The 20,188-nt window shown below is 57.1% G+C and overlaps 6 protein-coding genes across 6 annotated transcripts; 4 read left to right on the top strand and 2 right to left on the bottom strand.

The window, feature by feature from the left end:
* The first annotated feature begins 213 nt into the window (after positions 1 to 213).
* Positions 214 to 4,590, top strand: M421DRAFT_420410 (elongator complex protein 1). Its single transcript, XM_033592472.1, has 6 exons — positions 214 to 1,380; positions 1,431 to 1,523; positions 1,572 to 2,110; positions 2,157 to 2,310; positions 2,359 to 2,701; positions 2,749 to 4,590. Exons 1-6 carry the CDS (start codon positions 255 to 257, stop codon positions 4,400 to 4,402), a joined length of 3,909 nt encoding a protein of 1,302 aa, XP_033448778.1. The 5' UTR covers positions 214 to 254; the 3' UTR covers positions 4,403 to 4,590.
* A 768-nt stretch (positions 4,591 to 5,358) lies between these two features.
* On the top strand, positions 5,359 to 8,326 carry M421DRAFT_148392 (uncharacterized protein). The gene is made up of 4 exons (XM_033587556.1): positions 5,359 to 5,649; positions 5,787 to 6,470; positions 6,517 to 6,657; positions 6,722 to 8,326. Exons 1-4 carry the CDS (start codon positions 5,590 to 5,592, stop codon positions 8,093 to 8,095), a joined length of 2,259 nt encoding a protein of 752 aa, XP_033448779.1. The 5' UTR covers positions 5,359 to 5,589; the 3' UTR covers positions 8,096 to 8,326.
* On the bottom strand, positions 8,152 to 9,262 carry M421DRAFT_420411 (N-acetyltransferase complex ARD1 subunit). The gene is made up of 3 exons (XM_033592473.1): positions 8,993 to 9,262; positions 8,669 to 8,840; positions 8,152 to 8,525 (listed from the first exon to the last, which is right to left on the bottom strand). Exons 1-3 carry the CDS (start codon positions 9,131 to 9,133, stop codon positions 8,203 to 8,205), a joined length of 636 nt encoding a protein of 211 aa, XP_033448780.1. The 5' UTR covers positions 9,134 to 9,262; the 3' UTR covers positions 8,152 to 8,202.
* Positions 9,263 to 10,204: 942 nt separating this feature from the next.
* M421DRAFT_92268 (uncharacterized protein) lies at positions 10,205 to 11,896 on the bottom strand (the record flags this gene model as incomplete). The annotated part of the gene is made up of 2 exons (XM_033598023.1): positions 10,205 to 10,946; positions 11,016 to 11,896. 2 exons carry the CDS (start codon positions 11,894 to 11,896, stop codon positions 10,205 to 10,207), a joined length of 1,623 nt encoding a protein of 540 aa, XP_033448781.1.
* A 535-nt stretch (positions 11,897 to 12,431) lies between these two features.
* M421DRAFT_100865 (uncharacterized protein) lies at positions 12,432 to 14,177 on the top strand (the record flags this gene model as incomplete). The annotated part of the gene is made up of 4 exons (XM_033586574.1): positions 12,432 to 12,464; positions 12,514 to 12,622; positions 12,676 to 13,670; positions 13,821 to 14,177. 4 exons carry the CDS (start codon positions 12,432 to 12,434, stop codon positions 14,175 to 14,177), a joined length of 1,494 nt encoding a protein of 497 aa, XP_033448782.1.
* A 178-nt stretch (positions 14,178 to 14,355) lies between these two features.
* Positions 14,356 to 15,532, top strand: M421DRAFT_148437 (uncharacterized protein). Its single transcript, XM_033587557.1, has one exon. It carries the CDS (start codon positions 14,539 to 14,541, stop codon positions 15,373 to 15,375), a length of 837 nt encoding a protein of 278 aa, XP_033448783.1. The 5' UTR covers positions 14,356 to 14,538; the 3' UTR covers positions 15,376 to 15,532.
* The last annotated feature ends 4,656 nt before the right edge of the window (positions 15,533 to 20,188 follow it).

The following is a 20,188-nucleotide window of genomic DNA, read 5'->3' on the forward strand; positions in this document are numbered from 1 at the left end:
TATAAGTGAAGATCCCGGCGACAACTGCACTAGACACAACAGCATCAATTTCATTGCCTGTCACTACAGCAGCTGTTCTCAAACACGTGGCTGTCGCTGCAGCGGCACTGCTACGCTTGCATACCGGTACTTCGTGATGATGCAGTCTTGGCACGAGGCCACACTAGCGTGAGTCGTACCTTCGAAAATTGTTTGATTTGCACCATCTTGCCAGGCGAATTGGTAGGTCGCCAAAGTCACAAAATACGAAAAAGATGCGAAACCTCAAGATCGTGGGGAGGTCGCTCCTCCAATTTTCTGGGGAGAACCCGCTGCCCCTCACTGCGACAGCATGGGATGCTGCGTCGAATTCGCTGATATGCGCCTTTGGCCCATCTGAGTCACGTGCAGCCATCGAGCTCAAGAGATTGCACTACACACGCAGCGGCATCGAGGACCGACTTGAGAGCGTAGCTGCATGGGACGCACCGTGTCCGCTACCGTCACTTCCACATGACTCAGTTCTGAGCCTACACCACTTTGCGGACACAACGACATCATGCCTCATCCTGGCCGGCGGCGACATCATCCTGGTTCGCGAAAGTCCACTTGCAAATGAGGAGCTTGTTGAGATTGTGGGTTCCGTTGATGCTGGAATCGCGGCAGCAGCGTGGTCACCGGACGAGGAACTCCTTGCCATTACCACCCAGGCGGACACATTGCTCCTGATGAGCCGGGATATCGAGAACATCGCAAGCATTACGCTCGCACCGGAGGATGTCAACGTCTCGAGTCACGTATCTGTTGGCTGGGGAAAGAAAGAGACGCAGTTCAAAGGGAAGCGGGCAAGAGCATTGCAGGACCCTACCGTACCTGAGCACATCGACGAAGGCAAGCTGAGTCCGTTCGATGACCGATCCGTCACTATCAGCTGGCGAGGAGATGGCGCCTACTTTGCGCTTACCAAGGTCGAACAGGAGCAGCGCCGCATGATCAGAGTGTACTCGAGAGAGGGGCAACTGGACAGTGTGAGCGAACCTGTTGACGGGCTCGAGGGTGCTCTTAGCTGGCGGCCTTCCGGAAACCTCATCGCCAGTGTACGTCGCTCCAGTGACAAACTCGAAGTTGTCTTTTTCGAGCGCAACGGTCTTCGCCACGGTCAATTCGACCTACGCTTTACCCCGGAAGAGCTCACAGCTTTGGTCGGCCCCCTGACCGTCAAGTGGAACAGTGATTCAAGCGTATTGGCGGTGTCATACCCAGACAAAGTACAGCTCTGGACGATGAGCAACTACCACTACTACCTGAAACAAGAGCTTGTTTTTCCTGACATCGCCACACGAACAGCCTTGTGCACATGGCACGCTGAACGACCACTGGCTGTCGCTGTATCCACTCCAAGTACGAGTCTAATCCGAACGTGAGAGCTGCGTCGCTGACTCCATATTCAGGCGCTCTGCAGATCGCTGAACTCTTATCCGCCACAGCATCTGGCTCGGTGGCTCCTCCCCACGACTACGGTCTTGTTGCATCGATTGATGGGTGTGAGTAATAATGTTTCGTAGCAACTGGCCCCCTGCTAATCCACATAGTGTCTCTTAAGCTCACACCACTGAGAGTCGCCAATGTGCCACCGCCTATGGCGTTTTGTACAGTATCTCTGGATCGTAAGCCCACCGACGTCGCACTATCCAGGTCTGGCACAAGGCTTGCAGTGCTCTCGGACAATCACCTTGCCGTCTTCGGGCTCGATGTGACAAAGCGACCCATGTCAAGGCCAACCCTTCTGTGGCAGAGCGATGCACTCGAGGGTCAATCGGCACGCCATGTCACCTTCATCGATGACGACCAGTTGTATGTATTGACTGACAGCTGGATCGATGATGAAAGCTCCATATGGAGAAGCGAAGGACAACTGCTTCTGCCGCAAGGACCCATCGTGGACGCAGAAGGTGTTTCACTGCTTACAGGTGATGTCGACTACCGAAGTCTTTACGTGCAGTTGCAGAGTGGCGCACTGCTGCAAGTGGATACAAATGATGTGACTTCTGACCTGCCACCTCAGACTACCTTGACACAAAAATTCCCGGCTTTTGCGCCTGAGTCCAAGATTACGAGCATCGATGGACAGGTAGGTCGCTCTTTCTCAGGACCGCATCAATCATTAACACGTCCAGCGTATTGCCTTTGGGCTTACCAAGAGCGGCGTGCTATTTGCTAACGAGCGTGTGCTCGTCCGCAATTGCACCTCGTTCGTAGTAACACCAGCCCATCTCATCTTCACAACGACGCAACACCTTCTCAAGTTTGTGCATTTGACCAGTGTAAATGGTAAATTTGCAGAGCCTTGCATGGAGTCACCCTTCTAACCTCAATTAGAACTCGAAGTACCAGGAGACGAGCCACAAACAGACGAGCGCTGCCGAAGTATCGAGCGTGGTGCGAAAATTGTTACCGTCATGCCTACAACCTTCTCGGTGGTACTGCAAATGCCGCGAGGCAATCTCGAAACCATCTTTCCTCGAGCTCTTGTACTAGCGGCGATACGGCGCAGCATTGAGGCGGATCAGTACAGCGATGCGTTCTTTGCATGCAGAAACCAGCGCGTGGATATGAATATCATACACGACCACGATCCTGAACGTTTCATGAGGAGCATTGAATTGATCGTCAACCAGATAAAGAAGGTTGAGCTCCTTGATTTACTCTTGTCGCAACTTCGGTAAGTTTGATCTTGTAATCAACGTCGAAACAAGCTGACAATACCAGTAATGAGGACGTGTCAGAGACAATGTATCGGGAGACACTGAAGACGAAGGACCTTGTGAACAAGTCAAGGCTTTCGCAAGATCAGGTCGCGAACAAGGTCAACCGTATCTCAGATGCTTTCCTTGTGGTCTTGGAGCAGCCGCAGTACAAGGACGAGCACCTCCAGAACATCATCACGTCGCACGTGTCAAAAGTACCGCCTGCTTTGGAAGCTGGCCTCGAGATGATCGGTAGGCTACAGTCATCGCAAGACCCTCTCACAGACAAAGCTGCCGAGCATATATGCTTCCTTGCAGACGTCAATCAGCTCTATGATACAGCACTGGGGCTTTACAACCTAGACTTGGCTCTTCTAATTGCGCAGCAGTCGCAGAAAGATCCCCGAGAGTACCTTCCGCATCTTCAGTCGCTCCAAGATCTTCCCGACATTCGACGGAAGTTTCAGATCGACGATCAACTTGGTCGTCATGCCAAAGCTCTCACGCATCTCAAAGAACTTCAGGCGTTTGACGAAGCGCAAGACTACATCCAGCAACACGTTCTGTACATTGATGCGTTGGTCATGTACCAGTACGATGCTGCGCAGGTGAAGAAAATCATGCGCCTCTACGCCGACTATCTCAGCAGCACAAACAAGCACAAGGAAGCTGCCCTTGCGTACGAATACCTTTCAGATCACGCCTCGGCTTGGCTCAGCTATCGCTCCGTCAATCTCTGGCGCGAGGCTCTCTCTTCAGCAACACTGGCCGGCGCCTCAGACGAAGAGCTCACAGATCTCGCTTCCTCGCTTGCCGAAGGTTTGACAGAGTCGAAGGACTACCACTCAGCCGCCACTATCACACTCGACTACCTCTCCGATCTACCCGCTGCAGCAAGGCTGATGTGTCGTGGGCACCACTTTGCAGAGGCTACACGCCTCGTAGTTCTGCGACGGGATCCCTCCCTGATCGAATCTGTCATCGACCCCTCTCTCATCGAGCGTAGCGCCGACATGACCGAGTTCCTAGCTGACATGCGTTCTCAACTACACGCCCAAGTGCCTCGCTTGCAGGAACTCCGTACCAAGAAAGCAGACGACCCTATGGCCTTCTACGACGGCATGGACGGCGTTGACAACAACATCCCAGACAACATCTCCCTCGCGCCCACCGACACAACTAGTGGCGGCACATTCATGACGCGTTACACAAAGCAGACCGGCACTGTGAACACGACGGCCACACGTAAGACGAGCAAGAACAAGCGCCGCGAAGAGCGCAAGCGCGCCAAGGGAAAGAAAGGCACAATCTACGAGGAAGAATATCTCACGAATTCGATCGAGCGTCTTATCGAGCGCATCAATAGCATGCAAGACGAGATCCAGCGCCTGGTCGAGGGCCTGGTGAAGAGGGGCATGAGGGAGCGCGCTGGCGCTGTTAGCCGCGCGCATCAGGATGTTGTGGAGAAGTGCAGCGATGCGGTTAGGGAGATGTACCCTGTTGATCCCGAGGCTGCGAAGAAGGTAGAGAGTGGTATGGACGATGGCGTTCAGGGCATCGATGGGGTGGTCAAGCCGACAGGGGGTGATGCGACGCTCTGGGAGAGCTTGCAGGAAGTCGAGAGGAAGAGAGTTGCTCCGGTTGTCAAGGGGGTTGAAATACTGAGTCTATTGTGAGGGAACGCGGTTGAGCTCAGTCGCGTGTGGTGGTTACTTCAGATGGTTGCAGGAAGCAGCCACGGACGAATTGGGACGATCCCTACACAAGCAGTGCTAACATTCGCATTCGCTTTACGACAATTTACTTTACAGCTCGGTTCCGTATTCATAGTCGCCGTGCTGCCCTACGCTGCGAGTAATGCCGCAAGTCACTTTGCAATCTGTCTCTTACAATACGAAACGCACTCAACAAGCACTCCCTTACAGCTCATTCTCTAGGAACCATAACATCTCGCATTCACGTCCGGGTCATCGCGCCACACGCTCGGCTGCATGCACGACGCATGCACAAGACTAGAAGAAATGGCTGTAAGCCAAAGCGTGGAGGAGATGCGCGTCACACAGCCGCGTTCAGGGTACCCCACAGCTGTCAACAACCAATCAAGTGGGACCCATTAAACTCGGATTGATTTGATTGATTGGTTGACCACCCGTTCCAGCCTAGCCGTTACCCGCATGAGTTTAATCCCTACCCTGCAGGGTAAGCGCGTGAATATGAGGTCAAAATTGACTTCATCGTTGACAAGGCTGGCCCCGCGATTAATCGACAAAGTATTCTTCGCGTCATACATCAGCGCTGTTTCGAACGAGTAACGACGACGGCGCTCGAGCTCCAGAAGACGACTGGTGTTGGTGTCGCGAATCTTGTCCGCGGAAGCAGCCGGCGGATGCAGCGAAGTCATCTGGCCGAATAGGCTAGAGCATAGCCGGCGAGCTACAGTTCATCATTGATCAAAGGCATCATCGTGATTGGTCTCGGTTCAAGCTACCGTCTCGACCTGCGGGACACTTGCAGATCACGATCCAGGCACAGCAAATGGTGGAGCAGAGCTTCCCAGCTCCAGGTCATCTACATCTCTACACGTCGACCCGCCACATTCTCAGCCGCCGTTCGTGCGCGCACTGAGAAACCACATCACGATCCCACCTGGTAGGGTCTTCCAGTCTCACGCTTCGTCCCAATCCCGAATGAGCAGAAACGGCGAGGCAGAGCTCATAGAGGACTTCACTGGTGTGGTGTTTCTCATCACTATCTAGGCTAGGAACTTTGTTGAAGAACTTCAGCTGTCTGGATCCTTTCCTCGAATTATACAGTCCAGGTAACTACCTTGCATCCCAGTCGACTATACCATTGAGGACACCAAATGTCGTATCGCGGACGACCAAGCAAAGGGTGTGAGCCTTGCCGAGCTCGTAAGGTCAAGGTAGGTGACTATCGACCACCCTTCTTGCTATCTGCTGGTCGCTATTCTGCCCCCGACCTGCTTGCCAGTCACCACCCAGATGGACGGCTGTATAGAGGGCATCGCTTGCTGAAGATGCGCTGACACGTGCGACCTAGTGCGATGAGACGAAACCGGCCTGCAACCGATGCACCAAGTCAAACCACGAGTGCAAGTATCGCGACCAGGCAGACCTTCTCTTTCGGAATCAGACTGCGTTCGCTGCCCAGCGAGCTGAAGACTCGTGGAGGAAACGATCAAGATGTCATCAACGAACACTGAGTGGGAGCGGCGACAATCAAGGGCCGCCTCCCATTGACAGCAACCTGCCGATCGAGCGTGCTCGCCAGCCTTCTATCAGCGGGCCACAACACCAGTCACCGACTATCTACGAAGGGCACACTGATCTGCTCGATGCAGCTGCTGCCATCTCCACATTCGACAGCCTATCCATATCTCCAGGACTCAACCCGGATCTATGCCAAATAGCTTACGAGCGGTTTCTGTACGACTTTGTCATAGACGAGTCGCCAAATCATCCTGTCAACGAGCCGTCTGATGCTCTATGGAGCTTCATCCCCGCGCTGTATGGAAAGGTTGCAGAAGACTCATGCGTGGCGAATGTAGTCAACGCTGTTGCTTACATCAACTTTGCAAATCGATGCAATGCACCGCAGGCTGAAGCGATGGGAGAGGAGGCATTGGGGAGAGCCATGGTGATGCTCTCAAAGATGCTTGCGGACAAAACGCAAGCAAGATCTGACGAGTCACTGTGCTCTGTGTATCTGATGGGTATGTACGAGGTACGGCTTCTCTCGTTTGCTCGACCCAACGGCTAACGACCAGCAGAACATCAGCTCTCAACAACGGCAAGGGACCTACATCGCCCATTCGAATGGGGCAACCGCCTTAATTAACATGCGATCCATTGATCAATTCTATGCGAATCCCGTCTCTGCTAGACTATACGAGGTATCATATTCCCAGATGGTAACGTATCCCCCATTTTTCTTTTAGTCTATCGACGCTTTCATGCAGCTGAGTTTTGGCACAGCTACTTGGTAAACTACATGCCGCGAAGCCACCACCACTGCCTGTCAACGACGCGACCGACGTGAGGAAGCATTTGTCTAGCCTGTACAGCCCATCAGGTATATTCGTGATGCAGCCGATACACAGGGAAGCACAACTTCACGCCAAGTGGCACGAGATCAAGCAGAGTGCGAACCCTCCAACTACACGCAGAGATCTCGCCGAGCTTTTGCAAGCCGCTCTTGACCTGGACAAGCTATATCGGGCCTGGGAAATGGATATACCCCAGCTCTGGCGGTATCAGATGGTACCAAACACACCAGAAGTCCGAGCGACCTACGACGGCAGATGGCAGCGGCTCTTTCTGAGCAGTCGCGGCGCGCCGGAAGAGATCCACTCTTACCCCAACCTGAAGATGTGCTGGGTATGGGGGTTCTACCGCACCAGCCACATATTCCTCCTGCGCGACCTGCTCGAGATGCTCAACTGGATGTTCCGACTCCCGGACGCAGATCCAGTCAAAACCGGGCCGCTGTCGTCCGACTTCGCCAGCCCGTTCCCGCTCGACGACGAGGTCGCCCCCATTGCATTCGACAGCGCCGCACTGCGCCGTCACCACTCCACCGCCACCGTGCAGCTCATCACCGTCATCGAGAAGAGCTGCTCCGCCATCCTCGGCACCTTCACCGTGCCTGTGTATGGAAAGTCGTTCGACGACGTCATGGGCATGCGCGGCTACATCAGCCTCTGGCCCCTGGGCATTATGGACGCCGTGCTGAGCTCAGGACTGGTCCCGGACTCGCGCGCTCCCAGCCCGCCGCAGCCGCAGCCGCAGACACAGACACAGACACAGACACAGACGCAGACACAGACAAAGATGCAGACACAGACACAGATGCAGACACAGACACAGACACAGACACAGACGCACGCGCCCCTCCCAGACATGCTGACGCAGAGTACGCCCCAACCATACCGCACACCGCTGTACCAAGGCCGCAGCCCAGAAAGCATCAAGCAGAAAGCAGAATTCTACCCGCTGCTGCCCTCGGCGCCACACTTGCGGCACGCCTTCTCAGGGGCGCTCTACGGCGCATGTCCAGCGACCACGCCCGTGTACGACCCCGCGGCACCCAAGACGCACAGTTTCGACTCGTCGGCCCCGCACCCGTTCGACCACCCCGTCTGTCTGCCGCCGCTCGAGGCCGAGGCGGCCGCGCCGCGCGGCATCGATGTCGCGGCCCGCAGAGAGTGGGTGAATGCTGTGCTGTACTATGGAGCTGCGCATCTGGGGATCAAGAGGGGGCTGTATGTCCCGCTTACCGAGGGGTTGTTGCCGGTTGTGTGGGGGAGGGTGGATGCTGCGATGGGCGGGGGCGGGGGTGGGGGGTGTTGAAGTGTGGACATTGTACAGTAGTGACGAGCGCGATGGAGTCGTCGGGGAGAAGTATGTCTGCAATTCCATTGCGCTGCATACTAAACGGTTCAAGCGCATCCATTCGACTAGGCGGCAACTTCCCTCCCCCCCACCACCTCAACCAGATCTGCAACCCCCCTCTGCCGTCCAATAGCGACCTTCTGCACCCTCTCGCTCCCCACGGCCTCGCCCTCATCCGCGCCCTCGCTCTCCGCGACGCTGTCCCGCGGCACCTGCGACAGATCCATGCGCATGCTGTACGCGTCCTCGCCGTCGGCGTAGTACTTTGCCTCGACCTTTTCGACGCTGAACCCGAGTGTTTCGCGGTAGAGATGCAGCGCTGCCGTGTTGGATTTGCGCACGTGCAGCGAGACGTAGGATGCATCGAATGTCTCGGCCATTGCGCGTTCTGTGTTGTTAGTACGCAATTACACATGCTGCTACACTGCACTGGAACAGAAGACTGGGTGGAATGCGTGGGATGGAATGATATGGGGGGGAAGATAGATGAAACGGACGTGTGCCCACGTGATCAGAAGAGAAAAGACGTACGGCTCTGGCGCATCAGCTTCTCGGCCAGTCCCAGACGGCGGTGGGTGCGCATGACGGACAGCGAGGTGATGTGGCCGTGGGGCACGCCGTCGGCAGGCTCTTCTTCCATTTTGGCGAGCACGTAGCCGACGATCTTGGGCGGGTCGTAGGGCGACTTTTGCGGGCGCGAGACCTGGGTTGTCAGCTGGGTCGTGACGGAGGGGGGGCGAGAGGGGTGTGGTGTGGTTTTTGGGGTTGGATGGAGCTATCTTGTGATAGTCCCTCTCTTCATTCATGCAAATGATTCACTCCGCACCCACTGCACACTCTGGCGAACAGACTTACATCGACAGCCACGTAGCTCAACTGCGGCCAGCTCATGGCATGGTAGAGGTAGTACTTGCAAAAGTAGTTCTCGGGCAGATTCGTAATGTTGGCGAGCTGGACGTGGGGGATGTCGCTGGGGCGCAGGAGGCGGATGTCCATTTTCGCAAATCTCCTTTTCTTTCTCTTCTCTTTTCTTTCTGTTTTGTTTTCTGTGTTTGGGGTAAGGGGACGGTGTTTCGTTCCCTTGGCGATCTGATTCGCGTTTGGTGGTGTGACGATTGGGTTAGGTGATGCGGCGTATGGTGGTGACGGTTCCGACTCGGAAACTCGGGTGTGCGTTACGTCAGCGAGCCTGGCCAATCAGAACGGCGGGCGACCAACAAAGTTGTGAGGACCACAAAGTTGTGAGGACCAACAAAGTTGTGAGGACCACAAAGTCGTGAGGACCAACAAAGTTGTGAGGACCACAAAGTCGTGAGGACCAACAAAGTTGTGAGGACCACAAAGTAGTGAGGACCAACAAAGTTGTGAGGACCAACACAGCTGTGAGGACGACCAGCACCAACAAAGTTGTAAGGACGACCAGCACCAACAAGGTCGCGAGGACGACCGTGCGATGCTTCACAGCCTTGACAGAGATATAGAAAGGATGAATACGCAGGACACGCAGGTGTGAAGCGGCGCAAGTACCATTGAGATTAATCACACAGGGTAAGAGGAGTAAGTCAGATTCGAATAGAAACCAGACTGTAGGCCAGCCTTGACACATGGACAGAAAAGGAAAATCCAGACATGTGCAGGACACGGCACAACACGTCACGCAGGCAAGCAATCTAGACAATCCGGAAGCGAGCAGATCTCCAACAGCAATAAAAATGTGTATTGTATGTACATGACATCCAAGCACGGCATGCTGAACGCCCGTGGGTGAGGGTAGTCGTGGGTGGAGTCGTGGGTGAGGGTAGTCGTGGGTGGAGTCGTGGGTGTAGTCGTGGGTGGAGTCGTGGGTGGAGTCGTGAATCGTGACCTGTCTTGCGCGGAGGGGTCTGGAGTACGGTTCATGTGTAGTTGAGTGTAGTCGAGTACAGTCCAGCACTTTTAGTATTTCCAGCACTTTTAGTACTTCAAGCACTTTTAGTATTTCCAGCACTTTTAGTATTTCCAGCACCTCCAGTATTTCAAGCACCTCCAGTATTTCAAGCACTTTCAGTATTTCCAGCACTCGCAACGTCACATCAACCCGCCCAGCACCACCTTGCCGACGCCGCCAAGCTCAGTCCTCACGCCCATACGACAGCTCTCCTCAAACTCCCTCACGACGCCAGCGAGGATAATCTTGCGCACACGGGCATCGGCCTTGCCAAACAGGTCGCCGACGGTGCTGGGCAGGCCCTGCCCCGCAAGGGCGACGCTCTCGGGCGTGGCCAGCATGGCGAGCACGCGGGTGTAGCAGTCAATCAGGACGTCGCACAGCGAGGCAAACGTGGAGAAGAAGTCGGGCTCAAAGGGCAGCGACGGCGTCTGCAGGTACGTGTAGCTCTCGCCGGCGTGCAGGTCGTCCGCGGCGGGGGGCGGGTCGAGGATGCCCGGGGCGCTGGAGTCGCTGGCAAACGACGACTGCGGGGTGAGCAGCGGGAAGTCGCCCGTGGCCGACGACGAGCGCCGCGCCTTGCCGCCGAGGTTCGCGCGCTTGAACATGTGCGGGATGCGGGCGCGCGACAGGCTCGGCGCGGAGCCGTCGGTCGGGTGCAGGGACTGGTACTGCTCAAACTCGACCAGCAGGGCGTTGAGGGCGCGCAGATAGTCGGCGGGGCTGGCGGCGTGCAGGTCGAGAATGGTCGGCAGACTGAAGCCGAGGAGCAGGTACTGGGTTGCGCGGCGAGACTGGGCACGCGGCGTGAAGCTGGGCAGACGGGCGAGGTCGGACTGGGCGAAGAGCAGCGTGTTGAACCAGTATATGCGGCCCTCGTGGCTGGGGGGGGGGCGGAGGGGGGTTAGCTGGTGCGGTGTGTGTGTGTGTGTGTGGAACGGCTCGACTCACGCCTTGCGCAGATAGTCCAGGGTCGAGATGCGCTTCGAGGCCAGCTCGTGGATGTGCTGGAAGATGAGGTTGGGGTTGGCGCCGGGCGGCGCGGGGATTGGGGCCGCGGGCGCGAGGCCGGCGGTGCTCGGCTGGCGCTGGTCGCGGGGGTGGTGGTTGTCCTTGGCGGGCGGATGGCGCAGGGGGCCGGACATGGCAAAGGGCGTCTTGGGCCGGTCGGGCTGTGCCGGGTCGGGCTTGACGGGGTCGGCGGGCTTGGGCTTGTTGCGGGCAAAGGTGGCCATGGACAGGGTCGGGCGCGAGGCGGACAGGGGCGCAGACGCGGGCACCTTTTCGGGCGACAGCGAGACCGAGTGCATGGTGGAGGCGGTCGAGGCGTGCCTCCTGTGGCTGCCCGTGGCGCTGCGCAGGCTGGTGCTGCGGCTGCGGCGCAGCTCGCCGACGCTGCTGGCAATGCTGTGCCGCGCCGTGTGGGCGCGCTTCTGCGGCGGCGCGGTGTCGGGCTGGCTGGCGGGGCGGTCGGGGTGGTCGGGGTGGTCGGGGTGGCCGTGGCGGTCGGGGTGGCTGTGTTGGCCGTGTTGGCCGTGTTGGCCGTGTTGGCCGTGTTGGCCGTGTTGGCTGGCGGCGGCGGCGCTGTCTTGGGCGGTCGGGGCGCGCTGGGAGTCGGGCAGGGCGGTTTGCAGCGGCGGCGTCGACGGCGTGCGGGGTCCGTCTGCGTCCACGGCTGGGTCTGCGTCGGGGTCGGGGTCGGGGTCGACGTGCTCTGCGATGGCGGCGGGCGGCAGGACAATGGGCGACGGGGCCTTGGTGTTGGAGCGGGCGACCTTGCTCTTGCGCCGGCCGAAGACGCTGCTGAAGACGCTCGAGGGCGCAGTCTCCATGGCTCGTTCCTGCCCGGCGTGCGCACTGGAGCCCCTGCCTAGCTGTCGCACCTGGGGGCCCAGACGATGCGGGGCGTTAGCGCGATCTGTGGCCGTCGGTGCGGCCCATGTCGGGAGCGAGTGCGCCGTACTTTGTGGGCGAGAGGGACAGAACAAGGCGAGAGGGCGACAAAAAGGGCGACAAAAAAAGGCGACAAAAAAAGGCGACAAAAAAAGTCGACAAAAAAAGTCGACAAAAAAAGTCGACAGAACAAGGCGACAGACCAGCGCGACAGACCAGCGCGACACACTCGCACGTCGCCGCACACGCGCTGCTGCACGAATGGAGTAACCCGTCGGGCGCAGCGCACATTTGGCTGGCGCCCGCCAGTCCCCCCCGCCCAGCCAGTCTCAGCCAGCACGCGGACCCCTGCTGGACCCTTGGCTGCACGTCACAGCGCTGTGCAGGTTGGCCGTTTCCATCGCCGTCGCCATCGCCGTCGCCATCGCCGTCGCCGTCGCCGCCGACATTTGACGCTGAACTCCCTCCACCAACATGTCGAATCTGCAGCGCCGCCAGAGCGCAAAGGTATGCGCCCCTCGCCACGCCTCCCGCAGCACACCGCTGACCCGCCCAGGGCGAGTTCGTCCCCACCGAGGGCCAGTGGCCCGTCGACCCGCAGCACGACGTGGCCGTGTCGCAGGACCGCGTCTGGGTCGACGGCTGCTTCGACTTTGCCCACCACGGTACGCGGCGCCAGCTCGCTCGCGACCGAGACCGCCGTCGCTGACTTGCGCAGGCCACGCCGGCGCCATGCTGCAGGCCCGCCAGCTGGGCTCCGAGCTGCTCGTCGGCGTGCACTCGGACGAGGCCATTCTCGAGAACAAGGGCCCGACGGTCATGCGCCTGGCGGAGCGCGTCATGGCCGTCGAGGCCTGCCGCTGGGCCACCAAGGCCGTCCCCCACGCGCCCTACGTCACGTCGCTGCCGTGGATCTCGCACTACGGCTGCCACTTTGTCGTGCACGGCGACGACATCACCTCCGACAGCGACGGCCGCGACTGCTACCGCTACGTCAAGGCCGCCGGCCGCTTCAAGGTCGTCAAGCGCACCCCGGGCATCTCCACCACCGACCTCGTCGGCCGCATGCTGCTGTGCACCAAGTCGCACTTTATACAGTCGCTGGAGAAGCGCCTTGCGGGCGCCGAGGGCCCGGGCGGGGAGCTGGAACGGCAGAAGGAGGGCGAGGCCATGCTGCAGCGCATCAGGGACTACGCCACCGACGAGACTGGCAGGGCCCCTGGCTGCGACGTGTGGTACTGGCACGCCTCGCGGCCAGCCAAGCTGCGGCGCACCACCACCACCACCACCAACGCTCCGAACGCCCCAAACGCCGCCAGCGAGCCGCGTCCAGGCGTCGCCCGCTCGCAGACGGCCGCCAGCTCGGCCGGGCCCGTCAAGGAGGAAAAGGGCAAGTTTCACCAGCTCGTGCAGGGCAGGGGCGTCAGGCCGGGCCAGGTCGTCGTCTACGTCGACGGCGGCTGGGACCTGTTCTCCTCGGGCCACGTCGAGTTTCTGCGCAAGGTGACCGAGGCCGAGGAGACGGCCGCCCGCGCCCGCGGCTGGTACACGGACGAGGCGACGGCCGACCGCGTGTCCGCGACAGGCTCCGACTACGGGCCCGTCTTCCTGCTCGCCGGCATCCACGACGACGAGGTCATCAACCACTGGAAGGGCATCAACTACCCAATCATGAACATCCTCGAGCGCGGCCTGTGCGTGCTGCAGTGCAAGGTTCGTCTGCCCCCTCGCTCCATCTGTCTGCCCCCTCGCTCTACCCGTCTGCCCCCTCGCTCTACCCGTCCGCCCCCTCGCTCTACCCGTCTGCCCCCTCGCTCCATCTGTCCGCCCCCCGCTCCACCCGTCCGCGCTAACCGGGCCCAGTACATCCACGCCGTCGTCTTCGGCGCCCCCTTCTCCCTCTCCAACGCCTTCCTGCTGACCCTCCCCTACGGCACCCCCGCCGCCGTCTACCACGGCATCACCAAGTTCATGCCGCTGACGTACGACCCGTACGCCGCCGCCAGGGCCCTCAACCTCTACCGCGAAGTCGCCAACCACGAGTACCAGAACGTCAACGCCGCCGAGATTGTTGCCCGCATCATGAAGAGCAGGGCCCTGTACGAGGAGCGCCAGCGCAAAAAGGGCGAAAAGGGCGCCGGCGAGGAGGCCGAGAAGATCAGGCAGGACTTGGAGCGCGAGCAGAGGCGGAGAGAGGTCGAGGGCCAGTTTGGCATCTAGTAGAAGCAAACTGTCGAGTCCGAGTAGAGTGAGTCGAGTCCGAGTAGATTGAGTCGAGTCCGAGTAGAGTGAGTCGAGTCGGAAGTAGAGTTGAAGCGAGTTGGAAATAGACTTGAAGCGAGTCGTCAGTAGACGTTGATGTAGAGGTGGGGTCCAGCTTGATACATAACGCCGGTAAATATTCCTAACTCCGCGCGACCAAAGTCAACAACGACAAACATCACCGCGCAACTTTTGTACATAATCACAACATCACCACCAAACATCCCAGACTCTCATCCCAGACTCTCATCCCAGACTCTCATCCCAGACCCGCCGCACCCAACACCGACTCCAACCATCCCCATCAATCAGACCCGCAATGCCACCCCGCCCATCCACCCTCCTCGCCTCGTCACCCCCCGCGACAGAACCACCCACGAGCGAAAACCCGACCCTACCCCTCCTCGGCGCCGCAGCGCCCACGCACGGCACAAAGCGGAAGCGCACCGCCGCCGCGGAGCACACGACGCGCCCACACACCCCCGCGCCGCGCGCAGACACGGTGAGGGGGAGGGGGAACGACCCCCGGCTGTACACGCCGTGGCTCCTCCTCCCGGCGAGACAACGCGCGTACATGGAGAAAAGAGGGACGGGGGGCGTGGTGCCGGTTGTGTGGAGTAAGAACCAGAGCGTTAGGGGGGGTGTTGGCGCGCTGTTGCGTTTGCTTCGTCCCGCAGGAGACGCGGATGAAAAAGGGGAGCAAGCGGAGATAGTCGTTGTTTCCGCGCAGGCCGGGGGCACGGTCAAACTCGTTGGGATTCTGGATGTCGCGCGCCGCGTTCTCGGGGACCAGGGGGATAAGGAGGGGGAGACCAAGGGCGAGGATCGGGGGTGGTGCGTGTATACCGTGCTCTCCAGCGTGCGTGTACCGAGGCGCGAAGACGGAGACGGAGACAAACACGGAGACGGAGACAGACACGAAGACAAACACGGAGACGGGGACAAAGACGAAGCAGAAGCAAAAGGACAGACCAACACACTCCCCGTCCTGAGCGTCTGGATCAGCAGGACCAGCATACCCGGCTGGAAATCCGTCTTCGGGGAGGATCGATTGCGCGTCTCCGGGGAGGATCAATCGCGCGTCTCCGGGGAGGATCAGTCGCGCGTCTCCGGGGAGGATCAGTCGCGCGTCTCCACCCCGCGCCAGAGCTCGTAGCACAAGCGACCGCCATGTGTCGTCTCGCGAACCTTTTGCACGGATGAGCAGAGACTGAGAAAGCACATAAAGAGCGTGACGACGTTGCAACGGCAGATTCGAGGATTCTGGCTTGGATTTAGGCGGCGACACCTTTTAGGTTGTTCGTTTGCTCTCTTGCCACAGCAGTTGCCGCTCGTGTGTTCAGTCTGTTCCTCTCGTGTGTTCAGTCTGTTCCTCTCGATGCCGTTGGCATGATTCCACGAGTTCATCTGCATCACGCGAGGTCTCGCCTTCTATCTGTATGTGGCAGACACTACTGTTCGTCTATGAACACTACCTCAAGATCGGCCTCGAATAAGGAAGCGCGAATACCCTTGGTGAATGATACTCTCTCCGTCGGTGCTGATGCTGATGCCGGAACCACGACACGCTGAAGAGCTGGGAAGAAGCCTTTGGCAACTTCCAACACGTATATGAGTTTATTGCAAGGACATTCACGTTTCTACCGTCTCGCGTTGCGCGCAAAGCTCGCTGGCAAGACAACTGTCCGCGCGTGCTCGAAGCAACACTCTTGGTTCTGCAACGTCGAAACACAGTTGCCGGCAGGCTAGGAGCCACATCCAACCTACTCGACAAAGTCCACATGAACGTCCTCTATCTCGTAAAAACAGTTCGACGGCTGTTGAGTCAAAGACAAAGGCGTAGGTCCGTTAGCGTAACTCGGCGGGTAGGCGCAGGAGCGGCGATTGCTGCTGGTTTGCCACCGCACTGCAAGGACGTTGGCAAATGTGCGTCAAACAAGGATCGGAGACCAGTACGTTGCGTCGCGCTCAGTCTTGGCCGCGGTGGACACCGCGTCGTCCATGGCGATCGAGAGAGAGTGCGAGCTTTGGGAGTGGTCGATGCCGGCTGTGTGCAAGAGGAGGGCGCTGGAGAAGAGGATGAGGAATGAAATAGCAGAGTGCGCAGTGACCTACAGCTACTTTCACTTTCACTTGCCAGGTGATCACGAGGTTCTGGTGCATGCGTCCAGGGGGAAGGAGCTATGATTAAGCCCGTACGGAACACCTCACCATTCTCCCACTTTGACCATGTGTGACTATGGAAGCCAACAAATATCGTGCATCGAAATCGCTTTTGCGTTCTTGGTTACTATCTGGCGCTACAACAGCCTTCAGAAAGCGCTTTCTGCTTCTGGTTTCATTCACGCAGCCTGATTGGTCTTTAGCTTGGTCTACTTTTGAGTTGTATACCCCGCTCATTGAAGCAATACTGGAGAGCGGCTAGGAGAGCAAGATCGTCATCCCAATGTTCGGGTGCGTTGACGACGTTGAGGGCCGGGAAGAGCGATTGCGCACGCTCAGGGTATGGATCATGCTGATCAGACAGCTCATGAACAAAGTGTTGCCATTGAACAGCGCCGGCAGTCATGATGTCCAGGCTCAGTGTCCGAACGCCGCGGAACCCATGTCCGCGACGGCATCGATGCGTCCCCAGTGCCTCAGCACTCACAGTGCGAAGAGAGCAGAGTTAGGCGCACTACTAACCTCCCCTACAATGCATTCTTTGATGTACTGTAAGGAGCTGGTTTTACTGATAGAACAGCTCCTTTGTGCTCGCAGACGTCACTATAATGCACAATCTTGCTACGTTTGCATCTTGAATCTAACTGGTGTGTAAGATTCCATCCACCTGTTTACACCAGAAGCCAACAGCGCACTGTCTTCAACATTTACAACACGATTAGACACTCACGTTAATACCGCCACATTGTGTCTCTCTAGACTGGAAAGTTAGTCCTGCGTTAGTAGCCAGCTCGAGACTTTTCGCGCCGCAGTTGCTTTGGCGTGTTAGGAAATCTTACGACGTGACTCCGCAACTAGCAGGCGATCTAAAAAGAGTGTAATGTATAATAGCTAAAGCGTTTATCAATAGGTGGCGCTGTGCAGGCACCCTTCGTCACCACATCTGCCAGAGCCTCAGAGCGTTAGAGCGGCCTGTTGACTCCTGTTGACTCCTGTTAGCCGGGTCCCCCTACTAAGAAACATGCTCCCGAGTTGAAGGTACGCTAAGAAAGCACGGATAATACTTGTTCTCAACTACCTCCTAGGAAATACAGATCACTCGCTCTTCCCGAATAACGGCTGTTGCTTGGTGCGAGCAGCAATCCAACAATGGTCATTCATTTCCTGATAGTTCAGGGCCCTTTCCCTGCAATAGCAGTTCATATACTTCCTCTGCTGGGTGCCGGCAGCGTTTGTACTCTAGATGCTCTGCGCACGACAGGAGTTTGACAAAAGCAGATAAGAAGCGAAAGCTGTTGTATGCAGCAGTTTGGGTCTGCTGTTGCGGTAGACGACCCCAGAATGCTCCCTACTCACACAAGAAACGCCGTGTATGAGGACTCTCAATTGTTCTGCGTGGTGAGATTTGGCGGAGCCCACGCGCCAAGTTCTCCGCGCGCTGTCGTGCAGTCGCGTTGGCGCATCAGACGCCGTTGGCACACCCTGAATGCTACTCGCAGCTAACAATGCATGATCGAAATAGCCATCGCATGAGTCCCTGGACTGCCGAAGGAATTGTGCAAAGAGGCCCGCGCGCCATATCAAACGCCGATCGCACACCCTGACAAGCCACTCGCAGCTAATGGATGGTCAAAATAGCCATCACAGGGATCCCCTGACTCTTTGGTGCCGAAGGAACTGTACAAAGAGGCTCTGTAAGCGATTGGCAGAATGCGTGAGCTAAGTGGATACTGTAGTTTCTTAACAAAACAGCAGTGGACTCACTGCCCTTTGAAGACGCAATTATGCGCCTGCCGCGTCCAAGTTCGTGTCGTTCGATTCTTTCAACACAATCGGTACCCTGTAGGTACAGTAAACTCTCTTTGATATAATTCGGAGTGCGCTCGTGCGAGCAGTACGACTACTGTAGCAACGCTATCTGTGCATGATTGATCTCAAAGACCCTACGCCATCTTTGTGATGTGCATGCAGTCTTAACCTCTAAAGGGGCTCCGGCCTATCAGAGCTGTTGAGGTACTTGGGGTGCCAGAGTGTGAGAGTATTTTTGGGTCTACAAGTGTTTGGCAAGTCCAAGCTGTCGGAAGGTTGGTGTGTCGGGAAGTCAGAGTGGTAGTGATTCAGAGCGTCGTCGGGAGTTGGAGGGTTGGCGTACCTACAGACGCCACTGGAAAGGCTCAATGGTTGACCCAATAGAATTAGAGTTGAAGTTGGAATTAGGGTGTCGGAGCTGGAGTGTCGGAGACTGGAGTGCCCACGGAAGCCTGGAAGCCGTCACAGAGCTCAAAGCTGTAATACAGGCTTCGACGGACATTGGCGAAATTGAAGTCCATAGCTGTCGGAATAAAGATTCCGACAGAGATGACGCGCGGGACATTAGAAGTTCAGAGGGATGCGTTACCTTCCGCTGATCTTCTTCTCGAACGAGGGCCGCGCACAGCTTCCTGACGCAGGGCCTTCCGCACTGCTGCGTAAAAGCGATGTATTGACAGTCTTCTTGTGTATATATGAATATTAGTGGCAAATAAAGTTGCTCTCAACCTTCTCCAGTCTTTAGCGTTGCTACCGGTATTTGCTTACTATTACTTGCACGGTCTTAACCGAGTGCGTGTAAGTGACTGTCGCAGCAGAGATGGGGGTAGGCGGCGGATCACTCCGGATTCTTCGGTAGATTACACCGGATGATCCGGGGGCCCCAGATCAAAGGTTTAGAGTGAGCTAGTCCAGTCCCAGGTGGATGGGCTGTAACTATATAAGTCAACCGTCTTTGTGAACAGATCGGCAGAGCACTTTTACCACTTCTTACTCAATACACTCTGCCTATCAAGATCAATCAGCTTCGATGGTGACGCAGCAAGACTGGTGGTAGTCTGTATAAGCGCCACATTATCCCGACGAACAACACATCGTTCTGTTCCACGTACTTTAACATTGAGGGGTGCACGTTCTCTTATGCAAGCGCAAGCACAAGTTTCTAGGAGGTGGCTGAAGGTAAATCTTCTTTCGGCAGCTGGACTCTGATCCTGTGTTGCTCTCCATCACGCAACCGTGGACTGTTCAGGATACGACCACTTCCCCGCAGACGACGCAACCTTGACTCTAGCACCTACACTGATACTGCACTTAGGTACGTTTCTTTCTGTAATAGAGCTGCACAGCTTGCTTAATCTTCGCGTACTTATAGCCCAGGCCCAACCCAACACGGCTCTCTTGAGCGCAGGCAGCATCTATGAGCCGGACGCACTACACAATCCAGCGATGTTTCCTTGTTGTTTGCTTGCATTTCGATCGAATGCGCTGCTATCTTGGGCATATAGAGTGTTCGTGTCCGGCCAAATTTACACGAAAACCGGCTTAGGGTCTTAACGAGCCGGGATAACAAGACCTCTCCTTTAAGGTCTAGTGCTGATTAGTAAATTACGAAAGATGTCTGATGGTAGTATTCATGCCTGATCTGGTGGAACATTGATGGGAGCGCTGAGGAACGTCGAGCTAATCTTGTAAGATTACTCTTTTCGACTTCCTCGTATTGCTTTTCTTGGCAGGCAGGCGTAAAAAAGGAGCATCCTGAGTCGAAACGTAATAGTACAAGAACTGTCTCGTACTTGTCTGCACTGACTGATTTAATTCGAGACCAAGCTTCAGAGTATACTATTCTTGGTCGAACGTAGTATTCAAGATCTGCAAACCACGTTGCGACAATACCCAACGCATATCCCCTGACCTGTCTGCCTTACGAACAGACCTTGTTTGCAATGGCAGCAACGCAACATTGCGCTGAAAAATTTGGTACTATAATAATACATGTG

Source organism: Didymella exigua, assembly GCF_010094145.1.
Source record: "Didymella exigua CBS 183.55 unplaced genomic scaffold M421scaffold_13, whole genome shotgun sequence".
Lineage (NCBI taxonomy): Eukaryota > Fungi > Ascomycota > Dothideomycetes > Pleosporales > Didymellaceae > Didymella > Didymella exigua.

What these genes read in the sequence shown, in the direction of transcription:
- M421DRAFT_420410 (XM_033592472.1), top strand. Translation starts at nt 255, where the DNA reads ATGCGAAACCTCAAGATCGTGGGGAGGTCGCTCCTCCAATTTTCTGGG. An exon ending in TGTTGCATCGATTGATGGGT is followed by an intron (nt 1,524 to 1,571) that starts GTGAGTAATAAT and finishes TAATCCACATAG; the next exon opens with TGTCTCTTAAGCTCACACCA. An exon ending in TTACGAGCATCGATGGACAG is followed by an intron (nt 2,111 to 2,156) that starts GTAGGTCGCTCT and finishes TAACACGTCCAG; the next exon opens with CGTATTGCCTTTGGGCTTAC.
- M421DRAFT_148392 (XM_033587556.1), top strand. Translation starts at nt 5,590, where the DNA reads ATGTCGTATCGCGGACGACCAAGCAAAGGGTGTGAGCCTTGCCGAGCT. An exon ending in GCCGAGCTCGTAAGGTCAAG is followed by an intron (nt 5,650 to 5,786) that starts GTAGGTGACTAT and finishes CGTGCGACCTAG; the next exon opens with TGCGATGAGACGAAACCGGC. An exon ending in AGGTATCATATTCCCAGATG is followed by an intron (nt 6,658 to 6,721) that starts GTAACGTATCCC and finishes GTTTTGGCACAG; the next exon opens with CTACTTGGTAAACTACATGC.
- M421DRAFT_420411 (XM_033592473.1), bottom strand. Translation starts at nt 9,133, where the DNA reads ATGGACATCCGCCTCCTGCGCCCCAGCGACATCCCCCACGTCCAGCTC. An exon ending in TGAGCTACGTGGCTGTCGAT is followed by an intron (nt 8,841 to 8,992) that starts GTAAGTCTGTTC and finishes CTGACAACCCAG; the next exon opens with GTCTCGCGCCCGCAAAAGTC. An exon ending in GAAGCTGATGCGCCAGAGCC is followed by an intron (nt 8,526 to 8,668) that starts GTACGTCTTTTC and finishes CTAACAACACAG; the next exon opens with AACGCGCAATGGCCGAGACA.
- M421DRAFT_148437 (XM_033587557.1), top strand. Translation starts at nt 14,539, where the DNA reads ATGCCACCCCGCCCATCCACCCTCCTCGCCTCGTCACCCCCCGCGACA.